The sequence below is a fragment of the Phalaenopsis equestris genome, unplaced genomic scaffold, assembly GCF_001263595.1.
Source record: "Phalaenopsis equestris unplaced genomic scaffold, ASM126359v1 Scaffold000276, whole genome shotgun sequence".
NCBI classification, from domain to species: Eukaryota; Viridiplantae; Streptophyta; class Magnoliopsida; order Asparagales; family Orchidaceae; genus Phalaenopsis; species Phalaenopsis equestris.
The window spans coordinates 327,655-342,313 of record NW_018164718.1 but is presented as its reverse complement, the minus strand read 5'-3'; the positions used below and the strand labels follow the sequence as shown (position 1 = coordinate 342,313).

Genomic DNA, 14,659 nt, shown 5'->3' with positions numbered 1-14,659 from the left:
TTTTTTTCAAAATTTGGCAGCCGACTGATTGGGTGTTGCGCTCGTTTATTTAAACTATTAAATATATAAGATCGATTTGGTCTCGTATTTTCAAAATCAAAACTTTATTTTTTTTTCAAAATTTGGAGGCCGACAAATTGCTTTCAATGAACTTATAAGTTTTTTATATAGTTCACTTTCACTTTAATATATGGTTACAGGAAATCAATTTCTTTTTTTTATGGAAAAGAGGATTTAGTGGCTAAAATGAGACAATTAGGTTTACGATTTTATAATGATGCATTTTCTCCTTGACATACCCTTACATCTTGTATCTATAATAAAAAAACATTTAATAAATTCAAGATGATCAAAATATTATTATTTTTATTTCCATGAGTTTCTCATAATTAATAACTCAATATTGTTGGTATTAATGTGTATAATTATTCATAAAATAGGTTAATTCTAACTAATTTAAGATATTATATACATATTTATAGAGGATGGGGCAAGCCCACAAAGTTTGAGAGGCTAAAAAAATATTTATATAATTGTTAGAACCTTATAGAGGTTTACAAATAATTAATTTTAATAGTTTGAATGCTATATATGCTAAGAGATTATTCACAAAAAACTCATGGACACCTATAATTTTTGTGGAGTCTTACAAAGGTTAGTTGTGACTTGTTAACCTTAACTAACATATGTTTCTTTTTAATTTTTCCTAAAAATCTAACTCCTTTTTAAATGGAAGAATTTATTTTAATTTTCAATACATTTGATGTAATATTAAAATCATTCACTTTTGTAAATTTTTAAAATAACATAGGTATATATTGTATTTTACCGACATATTTTATGTTTAATTTTATTTTATTTGCTTATCATCTTTGCTCTTTTGTTTGAGACTAATATTACATATAAGAGACATAGATTTTATTGTAAGTCTAATATTTTGATCTTCATATGCTTAGGTATATCATGTTCAACTAAAAAAAAAACATAAGGCCAACTTCCTAGGTTGATTTATGGTCATTAATATATAAAAGCTCAAAAGGGCTCATGGAGAACAACTTTGGCCATATCATTATTAAAGTTATGCATCATTACTAAAATTAGGTTATGTCTTATGTTTAGCAATTTATTTAATCATTATATATTATCAAAGTTAGAGATTTTTAATATTTTAATTTTTTTTTCTTCATTACTTAGCCTACCACCACAATTTGTTTATTATGTTATAAACAACATATATTCAAGTTGTATTTGTGAACATGATTGTTTTGTTTATTGTCTAAAGTTGCTCTTCTTAAACTATTTTATATCTTGTTGTGTTTTTTAAGTTACATTACTATATCACTATAATAGTTTAATACTTTAACACACTACATGCTCACTATTTTCTTATAAACATAATAGCTACATCAAAAGTTGATGATGAGAAAGGTAAGTATGAAATAAAAATATCATATATAAAAAGTATCCATTTATTATGATTCAGATTTGACTTATGCTAAGAAAGGCAGAGATAAATCTAAGAAAACTTGGGCATGTTCTGTAAAAAATGATGGTAACTTATTAGAATTAAATAAAAATATGACACTCAACAGGATAGTAGATGGTAACTTATTAGAATTAAATAAAAATATGACAGTCAACAGGATAGTAGAGAAAAAGGATTCATATAGCCAACCCCACTTAGTGGAATAAAAACTTGTATATAAATAGGACTATACAGCCATTTTTAGCATCATTAGATATGCATATTTGATGCACCAGAATATCAGATGAGCCAGACTAAATATTACTTGGAACTTGCAAAGTTGAAATAATATAGATGTCAAGTCAATTCAAATCATCCTTGACCTAATGCCATGCAATACAAATCTCTAAAAATAAATTAATAAATTAAATGACTCTCAAACTTATTTTGATAAAGACTTCTCATATATGATCGCAGAAACAAATAATGAATAATAATATCACAATTATATCACTCTGTTCATAATATTTTTCTTTGGCATTACAAGACCAAAAAAAAAAAAACAGAAGAAACATATTAAGTTCCTATAATTAAAAACTTAGAATGAGGGGTGAGAGAAATGGTGGGCTCATATCAATCATGTTACAACCATTCATACTTGAGCCTATCCAAGGCATTAAAATGAATTCAAATCACCAACACAAGCAATGTAATTCTTTCAGTTATCAAAAGCATGTACAAATAAAAAACTATGAAAACAGCCACTCCCCACAGCAATTCCTAGTACTGCTAATCCATGAACTTACTGTCCAAGTTTCATGAAGAACAGCAGCACAATTCACATAGTTCAAAACTTTAAACAACAAACGGGAGAGCAATGCTGCTTTGCTAAAAGGTTTTCCTATGTGAAAATGACTGCCTTTCTGAAATGGGGATCAGAATCTCAAGAACATTTCTAAGAATTCCTTTGTCATACACATTATTCTTAACCACCACCTCACTCTGCAAGGGTGATTTGCGAAAGAACTGCCTGCATTTGCTCTCAGGGACCTTAACTTCACCGTTCACTGAATGAAGGCTGGCCTTTAATGCTGCAGCACTAGCCTTGGCTTCATTCAGTTTCCTCCTCCATTCCAAATACTCTTGCCACTTAAATGTCTGTTTATTTCCATCAAGGTAGGTAATCCAACATTAATGAAAGCTTATTGTTCAGCATGGATGCCAAGCAGAAATAACTGCTCATAAAATACCTCATTTGTCGTTGTGTTTGTGAGGCAAAGTTGAGCATGGTAGCCACAAAAACCAGCAAGGAGTATGGAAACGACGACTAGAAACACAATTAGAAGCACCTGTGTGTTATGGGCACTCAAAAGCCACTGCAAATTTGGTAAGGTTGTAACTTCAGAAAGGGAGCATGGAAGAAATAGAAGAACTAATGGAAGAAATATTTATTTACCTGAACTAAATGTGGGAACACACTGTAGAATGATTTATCAATGCCATAATAAACTGAAACGAGAGAAACAGAGTTAAAAGTAAGTTAAACGTATCGAACTTTGAAAATCAATGAACAGAACAATTTTAATGTATGTGAGCCTTACCTGTTAATATGAATATGATTTTCCTTTCTTTCAACTGTCCGGCAAGAATCAAGCCAAGGACAATAGCACCATATAAACATAAAAGTGCATGCCTAAAAGAGAGAATTGAGATTAAGAAATAAAGGTTGAGAGCTTTTCTAAAACCTTTTTGTTTTAAATAATGTTCTCATGCACTAGCAATTTAAGGACAGAGTTTGAAACTTTTAATATATTTCACGCATAGTCATTTCCAATACAGTCCCTCTCTCAAGAAATTTTAATATGTTTCACGCATAAGTATTTCCAATATATATATTATATTGAAATTTATATTCCTGTTTTGAACCAGAGCAGAAGGAGAATACAAGCCCTTTTCAATGCAACTTCTGTGTTTCTTACATTACCGCAATGTTTTGGCTTAATAAATTGAAGTTTCTAATTTTGATTTATATTCTTGCTACAAGTTTTCGATTTAATTCTACCTACAGGTGGGCAGGTTTATGCGTGTGTGTTCGAAAGTAACTTTACAATCATCACCCTTTAATCAATATAATTCCTGATTGGCATATTCCATAGAACCTTCTGGCTAAAAGAAATCAGAAAAACACTAAAATATAGAGGCCAAAATAAGAACATATTAAGAACACTACAGGTAAAATCAAGTAACACTCCAAGATATAAGAAATGATCATTTCATCTAATATCAGGTCACTCCACCATGCAGTCATCACATTTCCTTGGTATTTAAAATTTATAGTCTATCATAAAGCAATAGTATGGATAGGTACAGTAATTTGTTTCCAAAATGATCAGACATGTTTTCTTAAGTTTTTAGCACTTAACCAGAAGTTAATACATATAGTCAGTTCTTCCATCTTACATTCCTAAACTTCTAATATTTAAAACTAGGCCTAAACACTTAACAACAATCACGTACTGCATGGACAAAGTACTATCAGTAATGTAAAAAAGATGTATCATTACAATAATTACACATGATTTTGTGCAATTATAAACCAATGATTGGACAAGTCTTCAAGGTATACCTACTTGGTTAAGTATCAATTTTTTTTAAAAGGAAATATGAAAATTCTCTTAGCACTTTGAATATGGTACATAAAGCCAAAACAATGAAAGAGCAAAATATATTTTTGTAATAATAAAGGCACATGGCTGCTCACCAAAGTAGATATGCCATGAAATATCGAGTGTTTTTCTCTCCAATGCAATTATTCTGCAAGAAATAAGATATTTTACACTACAATTACTAGAGAGATATATGTTGCAAAGAAAAAAGTTTAAAAGAAAAGTAAACACATGCATAGTACTTGATCAAACAGGAGATGTAAAGCTTCTATTACTTTTCATTTACTAGGTACACGGATATCATTACCATAATCATCATCATAAGATCTTCTAAATTTATCTATTGTGTCAAGGGAAGGGTAGAGGTGACATAACACATTTCGAGTTTTAAGGAGAAAAATAAAAAAAATAATAATAAAATTAAAAATTGCAGGCATGATAATTAAGTGCTACTTAATAAATGCAGTTCCCTCTTCAGCAGTTTTGACTAGTAAAAGAATTTTAAGATATCTTTAACAAATCTCGAGTTCTTTTTTATTTTTTTTTTAATTCCCATGAAGCAATTAAAGTTGATCTAATATTCCAGGTTGAAGTTCATTAAGATACATTCGATGCAAGCCACAAATTTAAATTGTAAGCATAAAAAAAAGAAATTCACCATCCATCCGCAGTGATGGTCAAACCGCGAGACACATCTATCACAAATGCCACAATGCTTGGATCTAGCAGGCCTGCACTAAAGTTGTACTCCCAATAGACCTTTCGGGTGACAAAAAATAAAGTAAATTAACTAGACAACAATGCAACATACTTTGGAATTTTGCAAGTTGGGCACTCCTTCTCAAAATATAAAATGCTGTCATAAGGATAAGCAGATATATATTGAGAAACATTCTTAGCATTCACGGTTCCTGGATCAGAAAAGCTCGTCAATAGAAAGAGTATAACACCCACAACAACGGCCAAAACACTTGTATACCTGCAAAAGGGCATCGAATTTTCAGGTTGGTAAGAATATACTAATAGCCAAAACCATCATGGCAACAGGTTATTGAGCTTAAAGTTATCAAAATTACTTGTGCAGTTCATTCACATAAACTCCAGGAATATATATGAAAGATGACTTCGCAATGATGTAGTAGGTTCCCCCAAGTATGCCCAGGTAGAATAGCTGCCATGACATGATAGAGTACCAGTTTTTTTAATGTGTAATTTTTCTTACCAAATATAAGTATTAATAAATGTAACAAAGAAAGAATGCACAGGCGATAGAAAATTGTAAAGTCCACAACAACAACAACAACAACAACAAGCCTTTATCCCACTAAGTGGGGTCAGCGAAATGAATCTTTTTTCTCCATTGCGCCCTATTGAGTGTCATATTTTCATTTAATCATGATAGATTAAGACCATTTTTTATACAATTTAACCAAATTTTTTTAGGTCTACCTCTATCTTTCTTAACATTAGTCGAATCTAAAATATCTACTTTCCTAACAGTATCATCAGATGGTTGACGTTTAATGTGACCAACCCATCTAAGACAACTCTCTCTTATCATCAGAAAATTGTAAAGTCCAATTAGTTAAAAAGAGAGATTATAGAACTCAACACTAAAACTAGCCCTTAGTTAAAAAGAGAGATTATAGAACTCAACACTAAGTTTACCATTTAATAAATACGATAAGTGGTTCAGGTTTGAGTTCAAACAAAGAAAAGTGGTTTGTTACATGCACATATTGTATCTGTTATTTTCTTAGTTTACCATTTCATAAATACGATAAGCCAATGGGCAAGTCAATAACAATCAAGTAGAGTTTCACAATGGCCTTGTGGTTGGAGATTGGCCTAAGTACCTAACTAAAGTTACGAGGGCCAGGTCAGGTTCCTTATCTAATGGCTTGACAAAAAATAGCATGATGGCCTTGCCTATATGTTTGAAGGCATTAGTGCTGTCATGATCACAGCATATAGCGTTAATGTCATAAAGCCATAGTCTTCCTAAAGGATATGCGTTATGCCCATGAAAAGGATGTCATATTAAAATTCATAACTAGCTAGTTTAATTAGAATCAGGCATCTAGTGGCCAAAGATGAGAAGCAAAGATGCCTTCATTGTAGAAAATAGGTTTGGAAAAGAATAAATCTCTTTCTTCTTATTAATCACATGTGGGGTATACATTAAACAATCCCTCCTAATTTACAAACTTACCAAATATATATAATCTAAATTAGGAAAGGAAATAATTCTGAAAAAAAAAATAAAATAATATAGAATATGAAGAGAATAAATTATCGAGAGTTTCCTAAGTTGTCTCAATCAAATCTTTCAGGGTCCTCTTAGATTTTCACACTCTCACTCAAGTTGGATCGTAGATTTTATAGAGACCAAGCTTAATATTGAACTCTGAGAAGGTGCTTAGAAAAAGAGCAATGGTGAGGACATTAACAACTTGTTGGTGTGTCAAGATATAGTTTAAATGTATAATTCCCCCATTAACATTTTCAAAGATGAAGTGTCTATCAACTTAAATATACTTGGTCATATTAAGAAGCACAGGATTATTGGCTATACTAATAGATACTTGACTATCACAAAATATTTGTATAAGCCTATTGGAGATACATCCTAATTCCCTTAACAATTTCTAAATCCAGATCCCTTCACAAATTCTCAAGGCAAGTGTCATATAATCTGATTCTAAACTACTTCAAGAAACAACCGCTTGCTTCTTATTTCTTCATGTCATCAGATTTACTCATATATAGAAGCAGTAACATGTGTTGGACCTTCTGTCAGTAAATTCCCCAACCCAACTAGCATCAGTGCAACTTTCCACCTCGTTGTTCATAGTTTTCTCAAAATTAATCCATAACCAAGAGCCTTCTTGAGAAACTTCAGAAAGTAGACCATCTCCAAGTACTCTTCATTTGATTTATTCATGTGTTGGCTCACAATACTAACAGAGTGTGTAATATATGGTCTCGTATATAATAGGTAGATAAATTTTCCTACCAATCTTTAAAATCTTCCCTTACCCATAGACGTTTTCTTCTCCCCACTTTGAATTCTGGTTAGGATTTATTGGAATATCAACAGGCTTACATCCAATCATTCATATCTCATAGATGTATTTTCTCTATGATATAGTGATTCCTTTCTTGGACCTTGCTACCTCCAACCTAGAAAATATCTATGATATAGGTCTTTGATTTCAAATTCAATGGCAAGCACTTCTTTGAGCTTGAGAATCTCTTTTTCATCATCACCAGTAAGAATTATATCATCAACATATAATATCAGTGCAGTAATCTTACCTCGCTGAGTGTGCTTTACAAATAGAGTATGATTGTCTTGACTTCGAGAATTCCCATTAGATCTCATAGTTTTAGCAAAATTTTCGAAACACACTCTTGGTGATTGCTTAAGCCTATAGGAAGACTTCTTGAGTTTGCATACTAGGTGTTTGTTGGAAATCTCAAGTCCTAGCAATATTTCCATATATACTTCTTCCAGATCCCCATTTAGGAAGACACTTTTTATGTCAAGTTGATGCAGTTTTCATTCCTTGTTAACTACTATTAAAAAAAGCTCTGATAGTGTTAAGTTTGGCAAATGGTGCAAATGTCTCTTCATATTCGATCCCATAGGCATAAGTGAAACTTTTTACAGCAAGTCTGGCTTTGAATCTCTCAATATCCCACATTAGCTTTGTATTTGATATTGAGCACTCATTTGTACCAACAGGCTTCTTACCTAAGGAAGTTTAGTAAGAATCCATGTACCATTATGCTTTAGTGCTCAAATCTCCTCTTTAACTGTTTTCCTCCATTTTGTATTCTCAAGAGCTTCATGAATGAATTTAGGAATCTACATACTATTTTGGTTAAAAATAAAAATTTTGTAAGATAAGGATAACTTCTCATAAACTACATACTCTTGAATTGGCTATCTAATGCAGCTTCCTTTGTCACCAACATCAGAAGAGGAAGAGACTAACTCGTGAGTGCTAGACTCCTCCTTACTCAAAATTTTAGGTGAATGCATACTCGGGTTTTGGTTTGAGCAGTTCTATCCTTGCAAATTGTCTTCCACCTATTGAAATTTTTTTTTCTTGTGTACACACAAAGTTCTTTGTTCTGGACTTCAAGTTAGGTTGGTTAGCTATCCTCAATCAGGATAGGAAGAGGGCTAGGTGGAGTAAGTGGTGAGACCATGTAGGTGTTATCAAGTGCATCCCAAAATTAATGTGTATTTGCACTCTCCCACTGAACATCAAACTTGGGGTAGTTGGATTGGTTTTTAAAAAATATGACATTCACGAAATTATAATATTTTCTAGTAACATGAGAGTAGCATTTATACCCCTTTTTATTGGTGACAAACCAAAGAAAAATATACTTGAAAGATTTAGGATCTATTTTGTGCAATTTTGAGAATGGTCGTGAACAAAGGATATGCACCCAAAGATTTTAAGTGGGATATTAGAAAGAGATAGCTATGATATGAGGATAAGCAACTATCAAAATATGAAGAGGTGTTTAGAAGTTAAGTATCTGGCTCGACATTCGATTAATAAGGTATGTTGTAGTAAAAATTGTTTCTCACAAAAAATATTTAGAAACTTGATGAGACATCATAATTAAGCAGGATACCTCAAGGAGATAAATGTTCTTTCTCTCAACTATTCTATTTTGTTGTGGAATATCAATACATGAGCTCAAATGGATAATTCCATTTTTTGAAAGATATGACTCAAGGATAATTGAAATATTCTTTTGCATGAACAATTTTAAAGATCTGAATTTTGCATTGGAATTAAGTTTGAATCATGTCATGGAAAGTTTGGAAAACTTGGGTTGTTTCAAATTCTCCTTTATTGGAATACCCAAATGGTTCTTGTGTGATCATTAATAAATGAAACAAACTATCTGGCCCTAGTTAGGAATTTCACCTTTGAACATCACTATAGAAAATGGCAAAAGAGTGTGAGGGTTTGTATTGGGTCAGAAGATAATTATTTCTAGTGTATTTGACAAGTTAACAAATCTCATATTGATATAAATTAGATTTTTTTTTATTGATAAATAAATGAATGTGCAACTTTGTAACATTATTAAAATTGGGATGACCCAAGTGACAATGTCATAACAAGACCTAATTTTTTACATACATGGACTCAACAAAAAATGAATGTGGGTGTGTTTAGACAGACTTTTCATGAGAGACCTAATTTTTTACATACATGGACTCAACAAAAAAATGAATGTGGGTGTGTTTAGACAGAGACTTTTCATGAGCAGATATAAGACTTGAAGCATTTCAGCACTATCAATCACCTTCCCCGACTCCATCATCTAAAATTCAAAAGAGTTCGCAAGAAATTTAATTATATATTTCATATCATGAATAAATTTATTGATTGAAATCAAATTGCAGTCAAGCTGTGGAAACAAAATAGAGGAAAAAGTAATATCCTGAGAGAGCTCCACATCTCCTTCCCTAAAAATGTTTGAGTGTGCTTCATCTGCAAATCTTACCGATCTAGATGTAGAAGCCTCTTGATAATTGACTAAAGCACTGATGTCCCCGATCATATGATTATAGGCTCCTAAATCTATGATCTAAGTTCTAAATCTCCCATTACCGGCAAGATGGGAGAGAAGGATATACTACCTCGATGTGTCATAAGGTTGGTGTGTTGTTTTGAATTCCCTCCAAGAAGTTTTTAGTGCTTCAAGTTGCTCCTTGGTGAATGGTTCAATTGGCCCTTCAAATGTGGTAGCAGCATTAGCATCTTTCCTTCTCTGTCTATATTTTTAGTCTGTAGGCTTTCAATGAAGTTTCCAACATTTGTCCTTGATATGCCCAATCTTCTTCCAATAGTCACATGCGGGATGATTCTTCGTGTTTTGAGTCATGGGAGGAGTTGTGAATGTATAGGGTCGAGCTCTCAATAATAGGAGAGGAATAATTCTCTTGATTATCTCAGCTAGTTTAAGATCTAAAGCTCTGATAACATGTTTGGAGAGGAAAAATTCTCTTGATTCTTATGATTGACATATATCCTAATTTACAAACTTACCAAATATATCTAATCTAAATTAGAAAAGAAAATAGTTTGGAAATAAAAAAATAATAACAACATAGAATAGGAAAAGAATAATTTAATCAAGGATTTCCTAAGTTGTCCTAATCAAATCTTCCAAGATCTCCACAAATTTACAGAGTTGTTGACATAACTAAGAGAGAATGGTCTAGGATAGGGCTCATGATACAAGTTAGCCCTTGTGAGTACGTAAATAGAGATGAAATTAGCTGCACTACTGCATCAATAATTAATGTAAACTTTTTTGCAGTACGTGCGATGTATATATGAAAAAGATACCTATGTCTCTAATCATCATAATCAGCTTTGAAAATAGAAAGACATTTCATAACTAAAGGAGGAGTAGTAAACTCATCATCTGACAAGGAAGCATCATCTCCAGCCCTTCAACATCATCAAGTTTAGGGGCCTCATTTTACCTAATAAATGATTTACGCCTTACCTTACACTACTTTTACATATGATACTTAAAATAGGTCACATCCTTAATGATCCTAGGGGAGGCCTCAATGGGCCCCTATGAGTGGAAGTAAAAGAAATTTAATTATATATTTCATATCATGAATAAATTAATTAATTGAAATCAAATTGCAGTCAAGCTGTGGAACATACAAAATAGAGGAAAAAGTAATATCCTGAGAGATCTCCACATCTCCTTCCCTAAAAATGTTTGAGTGTGCTTCATCTGCAAATCTTACCGATCTAGATGTAGAAGCCTCTTGATAATTGACTAAAGCACTGATGTCCCCGATCATATGATTATAGGCTCCTAAATCTATGATCTAAGTTCTAAATCTCCCATTACCGGCAAGATGGGAGAGAAGGATATACTACCTCGATGTGTCATAAGGTTGGTGTGTTGTTTTGAATTCCCTCCAAGAAGTTTTTAGTGCTTCAAGTTGCTCCTTGGTGAATGGTTCAATTGGCCCTTCAAATGTGGTAGCAGCATTAGCATCTTTCCTTCTCTGTCTATATTTTTAGTCTGTAGGCTTTCAATGAAGTTTCCAACATTTGTCCTTGATATGCCCAATCTTCTTCCAATAGTCACATGTGGGATGATTCTTTTTGTGTTTTGAGTCATGGGAGGAGTTGTGAATGTATAGGGTCGAGCTCTCAATAATAGGAGAGGAATAATTCTCTTGATTATCTCAGCTAGTTTAAGATCTAAAGCTCTGATAACATGTTTGGAGAGGAAAAATTCTCTTGATTCTTATGATTGACATATATCCTAATTTACAAACTTACCAAATATATCTAATCTAAATTATAAAAGAAAATAGTTTGGAAATAAAAAAATAATAACAACATAGAATAGGAAAAGAATAATTTAATCAAGGATTTCCTAAGTTGTCCTAATCAAATCTTCCAAGATCTCCACAAATTTACAAAGTTGTTGACATTGCTAAGAGAGAATGGTCTAGGATAGGGCTCATGATACAAGTTAGCCCTTGTGAGTACTTAAATAGAGATGAAATTAGCTGCACTACCGCATCAATAATTAATGTACACTTTTTTGCAGTACGTGCGATGTATATATGAAAAAGATACCTATGTCTCTAATCATCATAATCAGCTTTGAAAATAGAAAGACATTTCATAACTAAAGGAGGAGTAGTAAACTCATCATCTGACAAAGAAGTATCATCTCCAGCCTCTTCAACATCATCAAGTTTAGGGGCCTCATTTTACCTGAATAAATGATTTACGCCTTACACTACTTTTACATATGATACTTAAAATAGGTCACATCCTTAATGATCCTAGGGGAGGCCTCAATGGGCCCCTATGAGTGGAAGTAAAAGTAAAGGCAGACAAAGAAGTAAACTGCGTATAAATGGCAAAACCCATACAAACAGAAGTACGAATTAATTTCTTTTGATTTCCTCTAAAATCTATGGATTTAAAAGCTGAACCAAATTTCAAATTTATTGACAAAGTCCAACAATAAAATAGTTAGCAATTTGCCAATGTTGATCAGTATAAAATTATTCTAGCTAACACAAACTCAAAAGTATTCAAATAGTTAGTTGCAATGTCCCTTAACATGAGAATGACCATAGAGTTTCTTATCATGATGCCTTGGACAATATTTAAATCTCAACCTTTTCTTCATTTTTACTTAGGTTAATGCATTTCTAACATTTTCTTTGTTTTATTTCAAGTAAATTGCACTGCCATAATTTAGCATTTTGTTGCAGTTCATTATAACAAAATTAGTTCTTTGATAGTCATATATATTATATGTATCAAAACACCGTCCATCTAAATGAGTTAATCAAAGAACTTGCCGGGATTATGAATGTCATTAAATATAAAGGGCTTCATTTTTATTTTTTTTAAGGCTGGTCATCATATGCCCTAAGTTTGTTTCTATGTTGGAGTCTGTGGATAGGCATACAACTAAAGTTGCAATCTCTTTAGTGATCATGCAAATCAAGTTCCATGTTCACAGTAGGAGTCTATTGAGAATACACCAATGGGGATCTTATCATTTGATTTGATGATAACAAATCATATGTGATATAATGTAATGTTTTGATAGGTATTCTCCGCTGACAAATCAAGTTATAGAAATATCAAAATGACTAACAACCATCAAGATGATGTAGATGATAATGATGACTCATCAAGCACGCCTAAAATATTCCATAAAGAGTTCAAGTGAATGTGCCATCAAGACCAACACCCAAGGTTTATAATTCTTTAGCATTTCACAAGGACACTAAACATATCACAAAAAACTATTTCATAAGTTTTGGAAAAGTAATTGCGCAAATAATCTATTTATCCCAATTTAGTAGGAACTATTTGTTTTAAGTTAAATCAATCATATAAAAATCACCACATACCATTATTATTAAATATAATATGTTGGAATTTTTAATACTAAACTTCTACAAATTTGGATTTAAATATGGTCACATGTCAAATTTATATATTAAATTGAATTTTCTTATATTATTCAAACAAAAAAGTCATATTTTTAAATATTAATGTTTGGACATTGATTTTAGTTCAGTTGTGAGTATCATTTCAAGTAAGAATTGTATACTGCTTTAAAACTTTGTGAAAACTCCATGTTCAGTCACATGCGCAAAACAAAACAAAAAAAAATGTATGCCTTAAGAAAGAAGCCCCCTGTTTGTGTTCATCTGAATTTCTGTCACACTCGAACAGCTAAACTGTTAAAATCATATATTCAAAAAGTCTTTAGTGTATTTCTTGTTCTAAATGTAGTCCATATTCGCCAAAACACTCGACAACTTTTCAAAAATAGAAATTATTTCTTAATGGATCCTAAAAATATTTCAACTAATAGCCAAATGCATACCTTGCATTTACTTGTACCTGAATGACCGATTGAACTAAAGGGAAATTTTCTGAGAATTGGTGTACTGCTCATGGCAGAATTGCTGATTTCTCAAAACGGCTCCTGCAACCTTCAAATCGAGTCTTCAACAACCCAAGTTATTTTGTAAGGCTTTTTTTAAAAGTTAACAAATTACCCAATGAGTTCTAAACCATTTTGTAAATAAATTCTCTGCATTTTGTCTATTCTCCCAAAGACATTTCTCCTAAAGCAGCAGATCCTTTCTCTAGGTAAAATTCTGAAACAAGAAACCTAATTTCCAAATGCTGTTTCTCAACTCCAAATCATTCTCTCTTGGCTAGCAAGCTTCAGGAAAACAATTTTTTAGATGCAATCAAAGTTCACATTACAAATCAAGCATTTCCTTCAAAAGTTTTTTTAAAGAAGAGAATATCTCTTTTTTTCTTCTTTGCTCTCTTCATAATTTTAACATCATTTAATTTTTCACAATATTAATGGTTTCAAAAATCTAGAATCAGTTCTGACTTAAACCTATTGATTGTATGGTTGTTCCACATATTTCATCAAATCAAAAAAATACTCTTTCTTTTGAAGTTTGTTTGAAGAGTTTTCAAAATCAATTTCATATTCACAAAAACTGAAATTAAGTTTTCATTTTTCCAAATCAAATTTTCCTTGCAAAGAACTTCAAGCAACACATATTTCTGCATTCTTAGGGAGCAAAAAATTTTCAATAGAAATCATTTGAAGCTTTCCAAGTTGTTGTAGACTTTTATATTGAAACTTCAATTCAAGCTTTGCTTGCATAAATTTTTCCCTCTTAGAGGCTTTCAAAAAATACTTCATTCATGCCACAGAAAAGTTGGTTTCAATTGGAGGCAAAGTTAGCACAAAAAACAACTATATGTATTTGAACTATAATGATATTGCTTAGCTTCAGGGCCCAATAGACTACAACAAATTCAGTCTCTTAGGCATTGTTGGTAGCTACTGGTGATTGAAAGAACCAAAGACAATTTCCGTTGTGATCTCTGCAAACACCTTCAATTCTAGCAGCAACTTGAGAGAAACTTCCATCAGTGTTGAT

General features: G+C 31.9%; 1 protein-coding gene across 1 annotated transcript in view; it reads right to left on the bottom strand.

The window, feature by feature from the left end:
- Positions 1-2,100: 2,100 nt before the first annotated feature.
- Positions 2,101-14,659, bottom strand: part of LOC110024805 (probable protein S-acyltransferase 17) — a 46,508-nt gene continuing 33,949 nt past the window's right edge. Inside the window, exons 3-10 of the mRNA XM_020724963.1 lie at positions 5,208-5,302; positions 4,943-5,110; positions 4,790-4,862; positions 4,227-4,279; positions 3,067-3,158; positions 2,922-2,974; positions 2,716-2,841; positions 2,101-2,623 (exon numbers count right to left, since the gene is read on the bottom strand). Coding sequence (XP_020580622.1) covers positions 2,354-2,623; positions 2,716-2,841; positions 2,922-2,974; positions 3,067-3,158; positions 4,227-4,279; positions 4,790-4,862; positions 4,943-5,110; positions 5,208-5,302 — 930 coding nt within the window. The 3' untranslated portion in view covers positions 2,101-2,353. The remainder of the gene's footprint in view (positions 2,624-2,715; positions 2,842-2,921; positions 2,975-3,066; positions 3,159-4,226; positions 4,280-4,789; positions 4,863-4,942; positions 5,111-5,207; positions 5,303-14,659) is intronic.